We start from the raw sequence: 22328 nt of genomic DNA on the forward strand, positions 1-22328 counted from the left end.
AGCTTGTTTATTTTAAACAAATATTGCCAGCTTTGAGACATTTAACATTTAATTTGCTTCCCTTTAAGCACAGTGAAGGCTTGCTTCTCTTCATCTGAATTATTCCTCAGATATCAAAATATTGTTTGCAATGTACATCCACCAAAGCAAATCAGAGTGGGCCCACTAACACCTAATGAAAGCAATTTCTGATGACAAAATTTGGTTATCATCTTACCACAAATATCTTAGTCTTGAAATATACAAGTGTGAAAGAAATGCACATATAAAATGTGTTTAGAAGACATACAGCAAAGAAAAATTAAATAACCAGTCAAGACATCAATAAGTGAGAAATTTCAGGGACTGGATATTTACAAACATTGTATTTCTGTCCTCCTACTCTCTTCTTAAAAACCAAAGAGACATGAAGAGTCATATAACCTTCCTCCCCAAAGTGTTCAGATAAACCCTGCCACCTTCTGTATCTCATCTCCTCAGAGTGCATGGATGTATAAGAACACTTCAGACTGAGAAATATTTTTTTGCCTCCCAATATTTACACTAGAATGTTACTACTTCATTGATTTTGTTTGGTTTTAAGGAAGAATGTTATATTCATGAAGTAGGATTTTTTTGCCAGTTAACTAGATCAGAACACTCTCAATCAGATGCAGCCGGCCTAGAGCGTTGACATTTGGCCAAACACACACAACTGAATTTATACTTGAGGCTCATTTGTTCCACCCAAAGCTCCATATTCCACTGTCCAAGCTTTTATTAAAATAAGTGTTGCCAGTCCTTATACTCCTATCAGCACACTTAAAGCCAAAAGGCAAGCAAATTTCCAGAAGACTGCAGTCTCCTAGACTTGGCTGGATTAATCTACCTCTACCATTTCTTTTTCAGTATCATTTTCTACCCCAAAAAGTCAGTTGAAAAAATCAGATTTACACAATATTCCTAGGCTGAAGAACACAGAGCTTCCCAAAGAATACATAAAACCTTATGGCATTACAACTTATGGCTAAGATTATTTTGGGTAAGGAAACGTGGTTGATGGAGAGCAGAGCCTTCCAGTTTGTGACAGGGTGGACACACACCTGAGACAAAGAAAAGAACAGTTTCCTTCACTTACTGCAGCCCCTCGTTCCTGGTAGGGGGATTCAAGCTTGCGACTGGAGATTCCACCATTATCTGGGCTTTTGGGCACAGAAAACCCTCCTGTCTCCTCTGTGACCTGTTTTCTTCCCATCACTTGCAGCTAAGGGGGGTAACATCAGGGGCCTGAAATACTCCTTGCCACTGAACAGGTGCCTCATACAGAAAATGCTTACTGTTGCCTGGGAAAAGAACACAAAATCTTGGTCCCTTGAAAACACAGAGCATTTTTAGTATCCTGCAACCCTCTGAGGTTCAGGTGCAGCAGCTGAGATGGACCATGAGTGTCCCACCAGTCCTCTAGAGGGAATGGAGCCACAGCCAAGCACGTATTTGTCTGCATTATGCCGCTCTCTGTGGACCCACAGAACACAAAACCTCACAGCCTCAATGTGTCCTACCAGAACACCTATTTACAGGATTTCAGAACTCCTTCAAACACCAAGCTGTATTTGCTGGGACAAGAGCTGATGGCCCTGTCAGGCACAGCCAGCCAGCACCAGCTGTGGAACATCTGCAGGCACCGGGGCTGCCACAGTGGCACTGCCACAATCACAGCCCCCAGGGGCAGCTCTCACCTGCTCGTGGTGCATGGCACAGGCCTCACATCACACTCTGGGGCTCTGGATAGCTCTGAGCACCCACATCACTGGCACAGTTGTTTTGCTGTGATGCAAGTGCCACGTAAAAAGCAGCAACGTGCACGCAGGCTCGGGGAAATGAGAAGCAATGAAATCTAATTGCAAAGGCAATGAAATGGAGTGATTTGCAGTAATTCTGCAAAGGCAGGTTTTTCTGTTTACTCTGCTGCCAAACTGCAAACTCGTACCTGCAGGAGGGCTCAGGGTCTCTGAAAGCCCTGGTTGCTCTAAACCTCACAACTGGCTGTAGTTAATTGTTTCCTTCACTCCCCCAGCCTCAGCCACCTTCTAAGGCACAAAACAAGCCATTAAACACCCAAACTATTTTGCTAAGATGGAGCTTTTGCCCCTATCAACTGGGTAGCTAAAACCATGGAATGAAAAAAGATCCATGAAGTCACAGTGGTCTCACAGTCACACTTGGACCCAGCTTTGGTATTTTTACTGGGTTTGCTTTCAGTCTGTGTTCATATTTCCAGGAGCTGCCATTGGGGTGCCAAATACCTCCTTTGCAAAGTCCCCCGGTCTAGGTTAAACTCTGAGGAATTTTAATCTCTCTGCCTAAAGAGACTCAGGAACGAGTTTTTCTGAGTCAAGTCAAACCCCTCCCCACCTGCCCATTTTTCTGCTTCCAAAATCTCAGAATGAGAGTTTTCATGTAGTTTTGACTCTAAATATAATGCTGCTGAAATTTACTTAGATAGACCCTAAAAGAATAACAACTTTATTAATTTTCCTCAAGCCCAGCCCCCCAAACTCAAGCAGCAGCTTACAGGAATGAAACCATATTAAAATATACAAAGCACTCCATTATGCACGGTAGACATATGAACTTAGATCCTAATTACTAAACCATGCTAGAAAAAAAAAATCATATAATGAAAACATGAAAGACAAAAAGATGTATTTTTAGAAATATAAGTGGCATTAATGTCAGAGACAAGATGAATACACCAACATGGTGGTGACCAGATTTGCTAGGGGGGCAGCCCATCATTATAAAGAAAAAATTTACATCAAAACCACTAAATAGGAGTTTTAAGCATGTAAGTACTCTCAATTCACATGGATTAATCATGGGTTTGAAGTTGCCTGTATGTTCATATATGTGTAGGATCAAGAGTAATATCGGTTTTTTCTATCCAGTATGTTAAACTGCACAGATGTATGGAGTATGTGTCAGTATTTTGTGTTACCCTCAAAGAACCTCTCAGAAAACGGTGTTGCCATGAACACAAGTTACCTACAAAACCCAATAACTCAGCTGCAGTTATGTCACAAAGTTTACTCTAGAATCTGCTTTCTTCCTCAGATTTTCTCTGACTTTCCATCTCTATACCTTCTGCCCATCACTGTTTCTCATTTCTATCCCAGAATGGGAGAGGTAACCAGAAGATTAATTTTAAGGATCTAGCCTGTCAAGGAACAAATTACATGTGTGGAACTGTACTATTTCCCACATACATTAATATTAAATTTTTAAAACCTATGAATCAGGGATGGCATCCATACTAAGCATGTTTTAAATCAGGTTGCTATTTTGTTTTAAAAAGCGGCTATGAAGAAACAGCATATTATTCTAACTCATGTTGTGCAAATAAATGGAAAAGGCAATTACAAATAAAAGAGGACTTGGTTAGTGATACATTTATCTGGAACTAGGAAGGGCATTAGGGAACACTGCACATACAGATTTATACTGGGATCCAGACAGAGTGTTTATACAGACCTCATACAAATCAAGAATATCCAACCAAAAGCCTTTCTGTCAGTATTGAAAATTTTAATTCTGTCACTTGCCTTTAGTTTTTATTACACTGGTGATGACACATGATGTGCCCAAACCACACTCCACAACCACAGTGTTTTAGCTCACACTGCTTTTACCTGTCAAGATCCCCAGTTCAGCCTCACAAGCAGCATTCAGGATGGCATCATTTTCCATAAATCTGCCTTGGTTCCAACCCTGACACCCCTGTCATTACAGCAGGTCACTGCCTGGCTGACATTTGACAAACAAACAAACTAACATCATCATCCAGTAGCAAATTTTTCAGAAAAAGCAAAAGCTTCTCATTAAAAAATTGTTCCCCTTGCTCCCACATCTGCTAAAGAAAGCTGGCATTTCTTCTGAACATATTGCCACTAAAATCTTTATTATTATGGCCTTCTAGAAAGTTAACAGCTAGAGGCTTGATCCTGCAAGCACAGCTGGGCATACAGTTTGGCAGCATAAACAAAGCCATTGTCTTTGTATGATCAGATCCCATCCAGCACAATAACATGGCAATTATATACACAGGTGAATCCATTCATTTGTGAGGCAGGGGATGGCATAAAGCATCCTCTAAAAGATAAGGAGCAAACATTCACAGCATTTTAATGCTGAAGAGCCCCATCTGACAAATGGGTTTTCTCTAATGTTTTCATCTTTTAACAAGGAGTTCTAGTCATTTCACCAAAGTGCCAATTGAAAAAATCTGTTCACAAAACTGACCCACTACCTTAAAAACATTAAAAAGCTCTAAAGCAGAGTCACACAAATAAATGCAAAGAAAACAAAATATTATCAGATAAAATAAACTTACTACTTTGCAGACATTAAAATTCTAACCATGAGCCTTAATAGCTTTATGCTACCTTCTTCTAGAAGCTTTGATAGAAATACTGACTGTGACAAAGGAAAATAAAATTTGCACAAGAGAAAGATTTTGAAAAAGAACTTCTGATAAAAAACAGCAGAAGGGGTACCTGCACATATGCAAGTCACCTGATCCAGACACCACACGAAAAGAATTATCTTTTGAGTTTGCTGCACCAATAATATCTTTCAAAAGTCCTGGTATCTGGAGAGGCACTGCAGTAAGGAATGTCAGATTTTATTTTTTTCTTTTTTAAAGATGAACGTCTGCCTTCTCCCTTAGGCTGTGGTCCTACTTTATCTTTCTACAGGCATGTCAGCACATATGTAAGCAGTTTTACTGAAATCAAGGAATCTTTATGCAGCCAAACTCATTCTCTGCCTGTGGGACATGGTCTTTGGAGAGCAAACTACTGGGATAAGGTCTCATCTTCCTTCTGCAATTCCATAACACCCAGGACAGCCATGCAGTGGATCTGGGCAGGGCAACTAACACATGAAATTCCCCAGCCCTGTCCTACTGGGGGGTAATGAAATACAGCAGCAAGAGTATGTGCTAAGAACACAGGAACCTCAATTCTGCAAACACTTCCACATGTGATTAATCCTGAATGAACGCTACTTAATTGGATTCCAGATAATAGAGTCTGAAGAATTCCTTACAGAAATACAAATTTACACTGGCTCAGATGGAAACTATGACATCTGGGCTGAAAACCAACAAGAAACTAATTAGTTCAAGAAAAAGATGACAAAAACACGCCACTACAGTAGGACACAGTGCCTGGCATGAGATGCCTTGTTTAGGTGTATTTCTTGCCAGGATCTGCCTCCCTCAGCTCCTTTTTCCAGGTTCTGGAAGTGGCATTTGGGACAGCAAGGTGGGAACCTTTGCAAACATTCAAAGATAGTCTCAGGCTCGTAGGTGTGCAGTGAGTTCCCTTCATCCAGGGATTGTAAACCCAGTGACAACTGACTCACAGCCCTGGCTCTGTGAGAAATACGAGCAGCACGTAAACTGAAATTCAGTCTGCACAGGGAAAAACACAACACAGCTGGGAAAAAGGATTGGCAGTGTCAGAGAGAGAAAGCTGGAAGCAGCAATACTACAGGAAGCCAATAGTGGACCACAAGTTACATTTGAATAACCAGTGTGCTGCAAAGGTCAAGGCACTCTGCAGCAATCCCATATACAAACACACATCCTGCCAGCGTGGGCAGAGCCCCACAGGGTGAAACTGCACCTGGGAGAATGGTCCAGCCCTGGTGCAGGACATGGACGGACAGCCTGGAACATGTTAAATGAACCTAAGGAAAAATACACAGATGCTTAGGGCAATGCATACACCAAAAACATTCAGTGGGGCTGGTGGGATTGATTGAGTGTTCAGAGGTAGGAAAGTGAAAAGCAAAACTCAAAAGGAGACAAATCTCCTTTTGAGGTTCAGTGCTGTGCTTTCTGGCACCCCCTTATGCTGCTGTGTCAGGACAGACAACCCAGGCACAAGTGAGTCCAAACACTGCTCCATGTCCCACCCCACAGTGCCACAGAAAAGGTGAACTCTAAGTGCCCTACATCCAAGCATCTCCCAGAGGATTAAGCAGAAGAGGAGCAGCAGGAGCTGCCTCCCGGTTACCAAACAACGGGTCAGAGCCTGGGTAACAGTCAGGGATGGAGACCTGGATTCTTGTTTTCTACATGTGGAAGAGATTCCAGATGATGAAGATACACTGCCCTCCAAGAATTAAAAGAAAGGGCTGACAGTAACCCTTTATGGAGGTGTGAATGCTGTATAGTTTTGTGAAGCTGAAGAGAAACTAGCAAGAAAGAGCTTCTTGGTTCCAATGACTTTGTATGCAAAACACATCAGCAGATCAAGGAAACAGCAGCAACTCCAGAATTGTTCTTTGCAACTATAGCTTTTGCTCCTCTCTTTGCACTTTCCTGCTTCTCCCACCTGGATTGCATCTCCAGACTGATGCCACATCTCTGTAAGGTCACTCCCTGTGTTATTATTAAGTTTCAATATGTACTTATATTTAGTACATTCAGTAATCTAGTCTGATATGGGATTGATTCCCAGAAATGGTTTGCATTATTGTGCAATTGTATCTTGAGCTCTCCCAGACTTAGAATTTCTTCTGCCTTTGGTGTAGTTTGACTCTTTGTATTTTAAGTGGCTTCATAGGTAGGTGCCTTCCAAGGCCAAGGAGGATAAAGTTCCTGACTTTAAAGGCTGACACTGTTTCCTAGCTGACATCAGTGACACCACAGTGACATCTGTAAGGTCCCTACAGCCTGGAATTTTTTCCTTCCTCCCTGGCCCTACTTACTCTGCTGCATGTAGGATGTTTTGTTAACTGATGATCTTAAGGAAATTCTTTGGTAAATGATATTCCTTGCCCTGTTTTTCCTCTTTTGTTATATGATGTCTTCTATTCAAGTAGCCAAACCAGAGCTGGCAAAGAACCTCTCTCTAGGTTTTCTACACATTGCTGCAAGGCAAAATAAACAGTTGTTTCCAGTTTGCATTGTCAGGGCTACAGATGTATGCTAATTAACCTTTCAATCTGCCGATGGAAAGCTGAAAGAGATTTAAATGTACTTTTCTAAGGCAGTGACCAAAGTCTGTGGACACCTGTCCTTTTTAATGCTGGGCTCCGCATGGCCCAGAGCAGAGCATGTCATGTCCTCCCTTTATGTTGACTCTGAAGGCATTTTCAGATTTCAGCAGAGCTTTACAAAAGGCCAGGAGGCAGAGATCAAATCCTTCTGAAATTCAAGGACATTACGTGCCTTTCTGGAGAAACACTGATGCCAAGGATAATATTTGAGTTGACCTGAGACCACTTGAAGGATGGGGAGCTTCAGACAGGAACTCCTTCATAACATGGGAAGTTCATTGTTTTGTTAAGATGCTGCAGTATTGACTCAAATTTCTTACCCTCCTTTTGTTTTCTACAACCAAAAACCCACAAACAAACAAAACCAATCCCCAAAGCCAGGTCTCATACACCCTTCAGGCAAAAGTATTATCAAGCCTCTCATGTCAAACAGTCTGAGCAGAAGAAAGGAAAACGAAATGAATCTGCAGTTTATATCCAATTTCAGTATCAGGTTTAGAACTGGCTGCTACACAAATGAATGAAACAATCTCAGATGTGCAAAGCCAGTACTGCAGAGACCTTCCCAAGAGGAGGAAGCGAGGATCTGTTTCCTTCTTTAAGTTTTAAAAGCTTTACCTCATGATACCGCCTTGTTTGCCAAATATTTCTTGGAATCTCTCAAATAATGGTTCATTCTCACTGCTCCATTGTGCTTCAGCCAAACCACGGGCTGCTGCTGGAGCGCAGAGCCAGCTGATGCCCTGCCCGTGTGCTCCCCCTGAGCTCTCACATCTGATCCTTTCCAGGGCAGCCTGTGCACGGGGCAGGTGTGTGTGCGCACACTGACACATCCTGGGAGCTGGGATCTGACATGGTGCCACAGGGGCAGCCTTGAAAAGTACCAGGGTGCCTAAAGAAACAGCACAGTGCTGATGTTCAGCTAACTCCTAAACTAATCTCCTCAATCTCTCCTAATCTCCACAGCCTGCTCCTGCCTGCTCCACACAGACTCCTTCCCAGTGTTTGTTGCTGTATTTACCACTCAAACTGCAGCCTCATTCTCCCTTATGCCTTTCAAGTACACAGTGGAAAGGTTTTTACTGCTCAGGCACCACCATTTGGAACAGTTAAAATGCCCAGCCTCTCCCCATTGTTATCCCTTCTCCAGCATTATCAGGAAGTCTTTTCATCTCTTCTCAAATGACAATTGTATATACTTACTGTCAGCAATCACTTGCTTACAAGATTTTTATTACCCTAAATGCAGGAAGACTTATTATTGTGTTATTATGACAGGAAAATGAGGAAATGAAGAGTTAAAGCTGAAAACTCTGTCTTCATTTTGCTGCCTACAAAAAGTTCAATCCTAAAAGGTTCTTTACCTAATAAAAAAAGAGATCTGTCATTTAATGAGGAGAAACTAATATTTATCCTATCTTTTTGTAGAAGCAACATACAGATTGACTTGACAGGGTACAGATTTCACTGGAAGGGGCACTATTCCTTCATCCAGAATACATATCCAATGATTCCCATGAGATCAGTTGATGAAAATTATTCAGTGGCTCCAAATTAATAAGGAAAAGAATCTAACAAAAAATCTGTAGAGTATGGGTATGAAAAAATTTTTGCTTATTGCTTCAAAACTTCTGAGACAACTGTTAGCTTCATTTGGACTTAAAATTGTGACACTGAAGGAGAAGATGTATCCATCTATTGTCATCTACACAAAAAGATCAGACTTGCACATTTGGGGCTAATTATTTAAACTAATTAAAGAGGGAAAAAAGCAGCAGAGAGATTTAAAGAACTGAATTTTAAAGATGTTTTCCCTTATATCCCTGCTGTGCTAACAACAAACATGGAACATCTTGGCCCCAAAATGATTTGTTTGCCAAACAAGAGCAAAGGTTTTACTGTAAGATATGGTTCAACTTCATGTATAAAAATTATGACATTTTATGCTACAATCCTCAGATGAAATCTTTTTAATTCACACTTCAAACTGATTGCAGGAGGATAGAAAACGACCATCAGCTACTTAACTTCCCTACTTTCCAAACAGTAGGACAATTAATACTTCACTTCTTGTTACTTTTGTTTCAGGAAATGAAGGACTCATTACTCAATGAACTGATTAGGTCACTGAAAATGCATTCACCTGTACTCCAGGACATGACCAGGTATCTGCAAATAAGTTTAAATACTGTCTAAGCAACATGTGTCAAGGTGGTGCAGAAGAATTAGAAAGTCCAAACAATTCCATAAAGGACTCATTGCCCTAAATGTGCTCCTCTCCCATGCACCGGAGCAGAACTCATGGAAGTGCTGCCTGAGGAATCCACAACCTCACCATCAGTTCCCAGGATAAGCCAGACCTGTGCAGTGATCAGCAAATCTGTCTCATCTCAGAAAGGAACAAACAGAGACCTGCCAGGAAAAATTGCTTGCGGATCTCCAAGGACTGATGTATGGTGAGGGACATAATTAAAGAGGGAGAGAGACTGAAGAAGCTCTGAGCTGGTAAAGGAGAAGTCACAGGGGAGTCATATTTAGTAACATGGCAAAAGTGAGATCACAAACCAGAGCAACCAAAAGGGGAAAAGGAGAAAAGCACATGGTGCAGGACTGGACAGGTCCCAAGTGGCCAAGGAGAAAAGCTCAAAAGACTGCAGACCAAGTTTTGGCAGAAAAACACAGAGAAAGATCTGTTGTCTATTTTGATGGACCCTTTGAAGTTTTCTGGATCTAATCTGATTTTTGTCTGTCATTCTGTGCCAAAAAAGATAAACCCTGCCAGGGAAAAACCCACCTTCCCTTATTCTTGTATTAATACAAAAACAAATGGTCTGTTTTAAATATCAAACACTTAAAACACAGAACCTTTCTTCTATGATGTGTTGGAGAGTTCAATATTTGCAAGCTGTCATACTGGCCATTATAACAGACCAAAGTTGTTTCTGTACCTTGTACTTTATAAAATGATGTCAGAATATAAGCTTTGGTCCTATTTCTACAACTGCACCAAAATCAACCCTCTGGCTCCATCCACACTTCACTGAACTGGATGACAGAGGCTTATTTACTAAAATGTCTGCATAGGGACATCCAAAATAAATTTTTGAATTTTTTTTTGCTGATACTGAAAGTCTTCTGTTACTCTGTAGTAGTCATTTCTTTTAACAGTGTCTAACATTATATTACATTATGATACCACAGTGTTATGAGCCTTTCTAGGCTGTCATCTAACACAGTCTTTAGGCATAAAAAACCTTGCCCTTGAATGATTTCAGTTTTTTGAGGTGCCTTACTTTCATGCCTTGTTGGAGGGGGGACACAGTCAACAATACTGAAAATACTGAGCTAAAAACTCCCATGTAATCAATCACTACATTATGATGGCTCAGCCTGCCACTGACACTAGTTCCCATTAAAATGACAGCATTTACTATGTATTACTCTAAGCAATATACCGAACATTTCACATCCATTTGCAACTAATACATTGAAGTGCCCCAAATCCCATCCTGCCATTGCTACTGGCAGATGTTTTTTCACAGTGGCATTCATAAGAGTGGCATTCATAAGAGTGGCATTCATTCATTGTTAGCTAAGTAGCAAACCTGGAGTTAGAGTACATGTTAATTCAGAGTAGCAATAAAGGAATTGGACAAGACAAACAGGAGTCCAGCAAATGGGAACTTCACCCTGACAAGATGGCAAATACACCTTAATAATGGTGTGACACCAACATTTTAAAGGCTGTGCTCTCCTCCCAGCACAATATTCTAAACAGCTTTAAACATCTATTATTTACATTAAAATACATTGTCTTACCTGCTTGGGTCTCTTGTATCATCCCAAATAAACTTTGTCATCCCTGCACAAACTCCTGCTGCTTATCCAAATACAGTTCTTGTCTCCCCAGCTGCACAATCCCAGACTTCTGTTCAATAATGGCACCAGCCATTTATTTGGGCATGTTCTTATTTTATTGAGGTCATTCCAGACTTTTTCTCTGCTCTCTACAGTTGCATTAACAGCTTCCTTCCTATTTTTAAATCAGTAGCTAATTTCAGCAAGTAAGTGCCTATTGTTTCTTCAGGGTCACTCATAAAACAAACACCATTATTGATCTTTCTGAATCTACCACTAGTTTTCCCTTTTATCTCATCTGAGTGACTATTCAAGGGGCAACTTCTCAATAAACCAGGACATTTATCCTAGATAAACTAGGGTATCTGAAGGAAGAGGTTTTTCTGTATATGTGTGCTAATACAGCTCCTATCACAGCAGCATCAAAGAAACTCATAAACCCTTAGGGATTTTGTCTCCACAACACGTTTTTAAGGGGACAAGAGTTGTTAACTGTCTTTTACAAACAAGGAAGTAAGATACAGGGAGATTTAGTGCTTCAAAGGCAAAGGCCACTCATCAAATGTACAACAAATTAAATTCTTATTTTGTACATTTTAACCACAATGGCATCTTCCCTCTATTTTTGCATGCTCTCTGGATACACAATTGCTTACTTGTTGGATTGATGACCTGGCCAGTTTATATTTATCCTACATTTTTGATGAGCATCTGAAGACAACAGACATCACAGACAAACATAAAAACCACATTAACCAAACTGTATTTCCTTTACCATTATTATTGAACTTCAATACAATTCTAAACCGATTTGTTGTCCTTCAGTCAAGCTAAAGGAAATTTTGGCTTGGCACAAGAAAATGTGATACCAAAAAGCAAAGCAGCCCTTCCTGGTAATAAGACCTAAGTGATCTCTTTCAGCCATCAGGTATCTGGCCATTATTCTTTTGGCCAAGTGTGGCAAATCCAGTCCTTCTCAAATAAATTCTAGACCAACCTACAAAGAAATGTTAAACGCAGCTCGACTGCTGGAGCACTCCATCAGTTATAAGACACAATTTTCCAATGGCTCCCTGGCATTTCATCACTATTTTGCCACTTTCTGCATCTCTTTTCTCTCTTTACTCACAGGGATGGTTTGTCAGGCTTGTTCTTACTGATCACTGGATCAACAGAGCTCCAAAGAGAGGGCTGGGAATTGAGGCAGGGATTGAGAGGGCTGCCTGTGCTGGGTTTGTCTGCAGTGCTGAGCCCACAGGCACCATCCCTGGGAGAGACAGGAGTCACTGAGCTGGGGCAGGTCTGCATTCTGCTGCTGGAGCCTCTGGGATCTGAGGAACCTCCTTTGCACAACACCACCCATGTGCACAGAAATACATGGCTGACTCTGAGCCAGGCCAGTTATGTCTGTGTTTCATTAAAGGGCAGGCAGATCACTTCTGTCCCGCTCCAACACTTCACAGGTTTATTAAACACAGTTTAAGAAGTTTGTCCCTAGACAGGAAATTCATGCCAAAGGTCTCACTGATGCCAAACACCACTTGGTAGGGGCAATAACACTGCCATTTAAATGTATTGTTACTCATATTACTGAAGCTACTATATTAGCATGAAATATAGAAGTTTTTATGAGAATACAAAGATCAAACATGCTAATTGCATAATGAAGAGAGAAGTAGCTAGCAACCACTCAAGGATCTGGAAGCAAGTGAATCCCCTGGATAAAAGGAATTCAGTTAATCAGAAGTTGCATTCTCAACTCAAATATTTATTTGCTTCCTATTTGTATGCCATAATGTTTTCTGAGAAGCAAAATAAAGACTAATGTTCTCACTAGGTTTTGCCTTCATTGAAGAAAGTGTGCATCAGGCAAAACTTAGCAACCAAGATGATGAAAAGTCCTAGCAAGGATGGCATGAACTGTAATTTTAACAAGGTTCAGGCAGAAAGCAGCCTGATCTACCACGGAGTCGTATGTAATGGCATCACAAGCCACAGGAGCACATTCTGTGCACACTCTGCTGAACTGACACCCAGCACTACCTGACAGCTCTCTTCCTACCTGGTGGTAGACTCTGGGCTCTCTGCAGGTTCTGCCTCTACTTGCTAAGTCATGTTATAACTAGAGACTGCTTTGTCTTCACTTGAACTTTACATCCTGTTACTCTGCACAAAGGAAGTGAGTTATGTGAACAGCACACCTATTTTTTCCTAGTCAAGATGTACTTTGTTGTATATTATTGCCATTCAGGTGCCTTTTCAGTAAGCCAGTCAAAAGCTATGACCAGCTGCATAGCATATAATGATTTTTTGAAAGGAAAGAAAATGCCATTAAAACAAAAGGCCCTGTTCTGCTTCTGAGTAAACAAATGGGAGTTTTACAAAAGCTCAAAAAGGAAAGGGATTAACATGCTTCAACATGGTAATGGTCTCAACTGTTCACATTAAAATTTTCACAGTAAATTAAACCATGACAGAGGTAGAAAAGAAGTCAATTTTCAGTAGCTCATGCTGTTCTGCTGACATAAATTGCCATTTTTTAGGTAGTATATCCACCAACCTGTATAATGATAGAATTACAAAACCACAACCCGTTGTTGATTATGTTCGGCCTTTTGCATGCTAATTTTAGCCTGCTCTGCCAAAATAATTGCATGCACCACCTCATTACCAGGCTTCTGGATATTTAGAACCCTGTCGCTATTCTTTTTTTACCAACCTTTGCTTAAGCCTGCTGTGTTGGCCTTCCCTCCTTGTACAGTGTCTGCTGCTCAACAACACTTCTGCTTCCCACTTCTGCCCAGGACACCTTCCCAGCACTTACACCCATCCTTTTCCAGGGCTGTCTTGCCAAGGCTAATGCTAAATGTCAGTCCATCTCTACCCTGCTCATCCATGTTTCCCTGCAGGTTGCACACAACTCTTCACTATCTTCATGCTCTTTATAGTCCATAAAGAACAGCAACTTTCCTTGACTAGGAAATGGCATGAGGCACTCCCCAGTCATCCCAGCAAGGCCGGGGAAGACAAGTAAATACAGACTCACTGGTTGATGCCTGCCAAGAGTTCCCACAACACGTGTTACTTAGTGAGTTTACACAACAGTGACCAAAGAGGAGGGAAAGGACAGGCCATGTAAGTGTGCCAGCACCAGACCCCCCACGGAAAGCTCTGCCCTTCCTTATTGTAGCAGCACCAGAAATGGATGTTCAAGTACAATCAGCGCTTATCTGACCGTCAAATGACCACGGTGCCTTTGCATCTCAGTTGCATCACGGCAGTGTAAAACAAAAAATGACAAAGGCCTATGAAAGAAAGTCAACCCAGTAAAGGGCAAGGTGCGGCGGGAGGTGCTGGAGACCCCAAAAGCCCGGGTGCAGTGGGCTGGCACCAGGGCTGGGGGCTGCTACAGAGCCAGACCCGATTGGCCTGCCCCAGGCTCCCCGGGCCGGGCTGATCCCGCAGCCCCGGGACACGCACAGCCTGGCCCCGGGCCTCGCCCCCTGCAGAGCTGTCCCTGCCCCGGGCCGTGTCCCTTCCCGCAGCTGCCCGGGCCCGCCCGCAGCGCTGTCCCGGCCGGTGCTGGGCCCCGGGGCCGCGGGGCGGCGGCCGCCCTGCCCTGCCCGGGCCGCGGGGGTCGGCGGGGGCCCCTCTGTGTCCCGGGGGAGCCGCGGGCCGGGGCGAGGGAGGGCGCATAATAAACAGCATCGTTTTCATGCAGGCAGGGCTGCCGGCTCCCCAAGCCTCCTCCCCGCGATAACAACCCAGGTACAGCCCGCGCTCGCCCCCCTCCCTCCCCCTTCCTCCTCCTCCTCCTCCTCCACCTCCTCCTCCTCCTCCTCCCGGGGGGCCGGGGAGAAATCTACAGATCAAAGAAAAGATGCACAATAATAGCGGGGTGGGCTCGCACCGCGGCCCCCCGTCCGGCGGGGCCGGAGCCGGGGCCTCCGGCGGCTCCTGGCCGCGGCCCGGCCGCTGCCCGCCCGGCCGCGGGGCGATGGGGGCGGCGGCGCGGGGCCGGGCGCCCCCGCCGCGGTACTCACCCGGGCCGGCCAGTGCGGATACCCCTTCATTTTGGCGAACACCAGGTCTCCAGCCTTGTATTCTCGGGGCCGCGGACGAGCCATCGGGAGCCGCCGCGGGAGCCGCCGTGTGTCCCCCCGCCCTCCCGCTCGCCGCCCCGGGGGCAGCCGGGCGAGCCCCCGCGGGGTGCGATGCGCCCGGGCACGGGGCGCAGCCGGGAGCGGGGCCGGGCCCGCGGGCGATCCCCGATCTCTCCGGCGGCGGCGGCGGCAGCGGCAGGAGGAGATGGGGTGTGTGTGTGTGTGTGTGAGTGTGAGTGTGTGTGCGTGTGTCTGTGTGTGTGAGTGTGTACGCGGGGGAGGGGGAGGCCTTGGACACAACCCCAGCAGCCCCCGGTACCAGGGAGCGGGCTGGCCGGGCGGGGGCGGCCGGGGAGCCCTCGCCCCGCGGCGGCGGCGGGCGCGGCGCTGCCCGCGGCCCCCCCGTGCGCGCTGGGCTACGCCGCCCGCGCCGCCCGCTCCATCCCCGCCGCAGCCGCCGCGGCCCCGGGAATATGGAGCCGTCTCCGACGAATTACTCCTCGGGCAGCGACCGAAAACAGGATCTTCTTATCCCCCCCACCCCGCCCGCGCCTCCCCCCGCGCTTTCCCTTCCTGTTATTTTCTAGGTACACAGATCGGTTTCTATGAAAATAGGAGAGCAGAGAGCGCTCCAGTCCCGCCCGGCCCTCCCTTCCCCGCTGAAGCATGACATGGTTCTTTATGCGCGCCCGACATGGAGGCAGGGCGGCGAGGAGAAGCCGGCCGGGGCTGGCGGCAGCGCTCCCGCTTCCCCCGGCCAAAGGCGCCCGGCCCTTGGGCCTGGCAGTGCCCTGGCCCCGCTGTCACGGAGGCCCAGGCCCAGCACGGACCGGCTCCTCCGGGTACCTGCACACCCATCCTGAGCCCTCCCCATGCCAGGCAGCCTGAGCACACCCTAGGCAACGGCCTGGCTCCTCAGCACAAGGTTGTCCCAATTTCTGTACCCAGCCTCTCCTCCACCTGCCTTCTCGGCTTGAAACTAAAACCCACATCCACCAAGCCATGGACCTCGGAGCTGCACAATGGTGATGTCCCCTCACAGGGTGTTTTGGATCTCTGCTTGCCAGATGATGCTGGTTTTTCCCTGTGGAAGGGAAGTCCTGGTAACTCACAAATCCCAGATATTGCTGCTTTTACCATAATGTTATCAGTTCAGCTGTAATGTTCAAACATCAATTATTATTGACATTTATTATACTCAAGTACCTTATCTAGTCACACTAGATAGGCACCTGCCAGGTGGGTCATGAGCAGCAGAGTTTAGCAAAGGTTTTTCTGCGGGTCTGGCTGAAACTGTAGCAATAGGTTCCCCCACCACTCCCACATTTAAGATGGCAACTGTCCTCTTTGGGTTTAGGGAGACAGCTCTGGCTGATACTTCCCCACTCCCAAGGAAAGCACCTGGCCACAGGCAGCTCCTGCTAGATGGCTGAAGAATGTAGGGTCACGTTTTGGGGAGGGAGTAGATGGACCACAGAGAGCACTTCCAGTCTGCGATGGCTGGTAATGGCAGAAAAATAAAATAAATAAATGCTTCTTCTAGCACCTGTTCTTGGGCTGGCACAGGACCAAGAAGACTGGATTTTATGGTAGCCCCAGATGTGGCTCTGGAGCCCAAATGCTGCTGCTGCTAGTATGTAAGTCAAGAAAGTTTTCACTCTGAGTCATAAAAAAGGATAAGCACTTCACTGCTGGTGGAAGCACTGCTGTAAAATCATTAGCTCAGGTATCAGTAGCAGACTAATAATGGAAAAAGAATTCCAAAAAGCTGGATAAACATTTAGATAATTATCCTGCACTGTGCTCAGTGCTGTTACCTGTTCTGAAGCACTGATCAGTGACAGGGTTGCCAATGCAGCCACCTGCAGTATATACATCTGGCCAAACAGCTCACTTTCACTTTCACATCAAATAGGATTTTGTATCCTCTTAAATTGATACCTAATTCCCTTTAGAAAAATGTAATATAAAATCTCTGACTATAGGAGCTGGGACTCTGATCTGACTCTCTGCAGAATAATCCTATGTGCTGTGTTACACACACAGGACTACCTCCCCAAACCAGCCTTCAGCCTTCCCTCCAGAATACTTACTACAGACGTAGAGCTGCCTTTTTTTTGTTTTGTTTTAATGCATTGTTTGCTTTTCATCTCAGATATGAATAGCTCTTTCTAGTAACTTATTTAGTGACCTTAAATCAGAAAGGAGCAGGATGCGTGCCAGTTGGTTGCAAAACGAAACTCTACGCTTCATGTACACACCCAAACAACAATGTATTGCTAATGTCAAAATAGCAACATTTGAAGTGACTAGATACAGAACTGAAACATCTCATGGCAATGTGCACATTTTTATTTCCTTTTGTCCCAGCATTGGATTGCTGTGAAGGGTTTCCAGTCTGCAGGGAAGATAATCATATACTAGAGCTCCAAAGAAAACTCATCCCGTGGACACGCAAGGATGCAGCTCTCTTTTCCTTGTGAATAGACTGCAAAGGATAAATGAGTTGCTAAGGTAAGAACTCTGTTCAGGTTTGGCCAGCTGAAAACTCTTAAAATACTCTGCAGATAGTTCCTCCATCAAGCTATGGTTAAGATGCTGGGAAAAGGTGGAGAAGAAAAAAGCAAATTTCCATGCTGACAAATGAAAAACCAAATCAAATGTTCCACACATTAAGAGGAAAGTAAAGAACATTGGCACAACACACAAAGGAGTTTGGTAGTGTGCATAACCCCCTCAGCCACTCCTCACAGCATACAAAGCCTGAGATCTCCTGCTAGCTCACCTGTATTCTGTTCCTTTCTCTTCCCTTACAAATGGGAGTTCATCTACTCGTTCCATACAGAAGTGGAAAAGAGGAGTGATGAGAGTTTCCTCCTAACACTTCAAGAGCAGTTTCAGATCATAACAGGGAGTGGAGGGGTGCAGAGGTTTGCTGACAGATGCACTGCATATACATGGGCCAGGTCCTGAGTCCACAGAAGCCAAGAGCTGGGTGTGCTTTGGGCACAAAGAGCTGCAGGTCACAGAGGCAGCGGCAGCCGTGTCCTTGCAGAGCAAGGGAGACCTGAGCAGGGATGGGTGTCTCATTCTCCTTAAACTGCCCAGCGGGATCCTACCAAGTTCTCTCTCACTTCCCCCCTGCCAGCCAGGTGCTCTACTCCCAGAGCAGGGCAGTGTACACGAGTATGAGCAGGGGAGATGGTGATGACAGAGGCCCAGCAGGACCATGGGGGAGGTGGCAGGGCCAGCAGCATGGTCAGCAGTGAAACCCTGAGTCACCCAGGACAGATGGAGTCTGAGATAACTGCCCTGAAGTCATCACCACATTACTGAATTTTGCTTTCCCCATAATTCCCAGAAAACAGTGTTCTTCAGCTATTGAGAAGCTTTCAGCTAGTTCTGATAATTTTTCCCTGATTCACATGAGAAAAAGAATAACTACAAACTCCTGGTTGAAAACTTTCATAGTAAAAGGATTTCATTGATTTGAAAGTGTAGATCAATCTTTAAGAAGAAAGCATGTGGACAAAAAAGACCTAATTTCAAAAAAGCCTTGCAAAGTCCTGAATAAATTTTTAAACATACCTAAGTTATGCAATAAATACTCCATGGCCATGGTTTTGCACACACCTGTTTGTATGCAGCCAGTCTGGAATGTGAATCCTCTTCATGCTGGTTTCTTGCACTTGCCATTTTTTGAGAAGCTGCCTATGTGTGAAAGCCACGTGGATTATTACATTTGCCTCTAACATTCTGTCCCTGGCCACCTTACAATTTTTGCTTTCCCTGCTGAAATCTCTTCTGAGATCAGACTGAAAGTGCTCTGCAGCATGGCCACCTGTACAATCAACTTTACTGCTAGATAATGAAATAAAATTATTTATTTTTACTTACCTACCTATGGCTGATATAATTTTCTTTCCTTCTGCGTTTCCTTTTCCTGTATGTAAAAATGTGTCAGTAATGATTACCATGATTAGTATTTTGCCTACGACCATGGTAAAGCAGTGCTTCTCTGTTAAATATTTTAATAGGAAGTTATTCTGAGTCACAACTGAGCCATTCCCCTGTGCAAGACATGTCTGAGAGCTCTGTCTGAAATCACAGAGCTACTTCATGTGAGGCAGAAAGAGGCCATGATGGCTTATGTCCATCCCAACATGCATGAAAGGCACTTACCATGCCCATTAGGATATTCTTAATTACTGGAGATAAGAAGCTCACCAGGGGATCTCAAGCTTTCTCTTTAATAAGCTTAGAAGGGAGAAGGGCATGTATCATAGCTGGAGCAAGTTATCTATACCCAGTTCCATGAATCTTCTTATGTTATACACTCCTAATCATATTAAATTAGACAATCTTTAAGGTGATTGCTTTACATGTTGCAGAGGTGTGAACACATATCCTAGAGGCAGAAGAGATAGAAGTACTTCAGTTAAAATTAACTTTCTCTCTGACTGGGAGCTTTCCACTTGAAGATGGAAAGGTTTGCATGGGATGGAAATGTTATTAGCAAGAATGCATTGCTGCCATTCCTTGTTCTCTACAGGCATTTCAGCTAAAGCTACAGCAGGCAAAAGATGCTTACAGTCAGTGCTGCTTAACATGTTCCAACTCAAACCTCTGTTTCTAGTTTCTAGCATATCTTTCACAATTAACCATTAGAACTGAAATTATCAATGAATCTAAACTCTTCTGACAGTAAAAGAAATAATTGTAAAATTATTAAATTTCCAGGTACCATATAAACATAGCTGAGTTTTAAGTGTCTGAAAAGCATTTGTACACACTCAACAGGGATTAATAAACAAGCCTCATGTTCTGTCTGGACTAAACATGCTCTAGGCTAAAGTGAATGTGATTCAGCTCATGCTGGAGATGACTGTGGAAGCAAAGCTCATGAGAGGAAAAAATGGCTCCCCTTGAGAGAACTGGGGAAAGCTGGAAGGGAAGCAGGAACTAAAGCCTGGAAAGGATGTGAGAAAAGCAGAAAGGGATTAAGAAAGAGAGGTAAAAACAGACGTGTATAAGAACACAAAGATTTCAGTGTATCTTAGTATAAATTAAGAAAACCTGCACATTATCTAACAAAATTCTGTAGCCCAGTACATCTCATTCTCTGCTGGCAAGTTCTCCATACAAAGACTAATGACCTGTCACTGTGCTGTCAGTTTGCTCATCAGCTTATGTGGAAATCCACACTCAATTCAAAGGTATTGGACTTTATGACTTACCAGTCTCTTCAGTGGTAACCAGCCTGAGATTTTCTGCGGGGAAAAAAATAAACAAATCAGAAGGAAGTTTTTAAAGATTGTATCACAAACCTTTCCAGCAACCTGAGTATTTCACAACATTAACTACCTGACTTTGCAACTTCACTGCTTGAATATTCTCTTGTGCCATGTGAAATGTTTTAGCAGCCATTTATTGAGAAACACTCATAAAAATCTAGTACTTCCAAAAGCATTATGCATGCTATGGAGATTATATTGATGGACAGAAGTTGCACAATTTACTTTGCTGTTCCCATAATTTTATGTGTTTGCTATAGATATTATTCATTGCAATGAAACTAGTGACTCTCATTTCCATTTGATTGCTAATCTATAAAATGCTTCTTCAAATGACCAGGTGAGACACTTCACCTTTAAAGCTATAAAGCCATAATACCTAAGAAAGAAAACCTGCAACAGATATTTCTCCTCTGGACAAATTATTTCAGATGTGCTGTCTAAAGTCTAAGAGATTTATTGGGTGAGAAGTATGTTGAGAGTTGACAAGAACAATAAATTTGGTGCCAGATTCGTGACACTTACCCCATCGTAGTTTCCCCTCATAAATACTGGAGAAAAGGATTTCTATCACATGCCCTCTGGTACATTCATCAAAATGCCTTTTGAAATGTGAATTAATGAATAATTACATCCCAACACGGACAACAGAACATATTTATTTAAGGAGATTTGTAACTTCACTTTTGTATCACCTGAATGACAGTGTCAGAAGCCAGGAAACAAAAAGAAATAATGTAACTAGCACACAATTTTTGGAGATTGCTGCTGCTTTGCACCATAAAACCCCTCTCAAGAGCAGCAGGGTTTGATGATGGGATGTACCTATTGCTCAAGAATTCACTCTTCCAGAACCCAAGCCCTGAATATCATCTGTTGTGCTGCAGTCTAATACATGTGTGTTATCACAGGGAAAAAAAAAAAAAAATCTGTGTCAGGAGTTTCTTCCTGGATAGATTGGCATCAGCAAGAGTTTAATAGAAGGCAAACTAAATTACACAAAACTATCATCCCAACTGTGTTGAAATCAGCAGAAAAACTCTTAGCATATCCCCTCTGATAGTCTCTTCAGATCATTCTCTCTACTCCATGGGCAACATCCCCAAACTCTCAGTGACTCAAATCACTACATTGGGTCTTATGCCCATCTCCCTCCACGTCTTTTACTTAGGCCACATCCAAATCTCACTGTCTTCCTTTTCCATGAGCATTTTTCATCTCTGTGAAGGCACTTTTCTCCAGATATGACCTCTGTAGACCTTTCTTGACCTTTCCCATCCACATGCCCTCTTTCTCCAGTTCATGTGAAGCAGTGCCTTTGAGGATGTGGCCATGATTTATAAACACTTTGCTTTGCTCAAGAGTCACTTGGAAACATCCTCTCCCTGTCATGCCTGTGTTTTACACCTTATCTCCACAGGACTGGCTCCTGCTGCTGCTCTGTTGTCGGTTAACTCCAGTAGGCAGCCAACTTCCACACATCCCTGTGGGGTCAGCACCACTGGTCACAAATCCAAAACACAGCACCGTGAAGCTACTGTAAAGAAAATGAACTATATCCCAGCCAAAACTAGAACTTTTTTTCATCTTACCAGCCCCATCCTGCCCAGACTTACTACATCATCCACCTGGATGATGAGTCCTGAAGGGGACCTGGGGGCAAGGACTGAGATACTGCTGAGGGTGATGACCACCTTGCCTGCCAGGATGAAAACAAGGTATGAAGTGCCTGGGAAAGTGGATATAGATGATATTACACCTGACGGGTTGTAGGGGATGTCATTGCTGATCAGGCAGAAAACTTGGCAAGTTACCTTCTCTCCTCTCATCATTCCCAACAAGTAAGGACTCAGCTCTCTGGGCAGCCATTCCTTTCCTCTCCAGGGCACATGAGAAGCTGGGATGCAGGGACCAAAGTGGCTGAATCCACCACCACCACCACACTTGGTCTGACATGCTATTGCTTAAACCTTGTGGTGTACCCTTAAAGATCAGCACACCACCCTGCACAATGCAAGAACTGGTT

General features: G+C 44.0%; 1 protein-coding gene across 1 annotated transcript in view; it reads right to left on the minus strand.

Moving 5' to 3' along the window:
• The window catches only part of HDGFL3 (HDGF like 3), a 37815-nt gene extending 22376 nt beyond the window's left edge, over positions 1-15439 (minus strand). Inside the window, exon 1 of the mRNA XM_064722315.1 lies at positions 14949-15439. Coding sequence (XP_064578385.1) covers positions 14949-15032 — 84 coding nt within the window. The 5' untranslated portion in view covers positions 15033-15439. The remainder of the gene's footprint in view (positions 1-14948) is intronic.
• Between the last annotated feature and the right edge of the window lie 6889 nt (positions 15440-22328).

This window comes from Zonotrichia leucophrys, chromosome 10 (assembly GCF_028769735.1).
Source record: "Zonotrichia leucophrys gambelii isolate GWCS_2022_RI chromosome 10, RI_Zleu_2.0, whole genome shotgun sequence".
NCBI lineage: Eukaryota > Metazoa > Chordata > Aves > Passeriformes > Passerellidae > Zonotrichia > Zonotrichia leucophrys.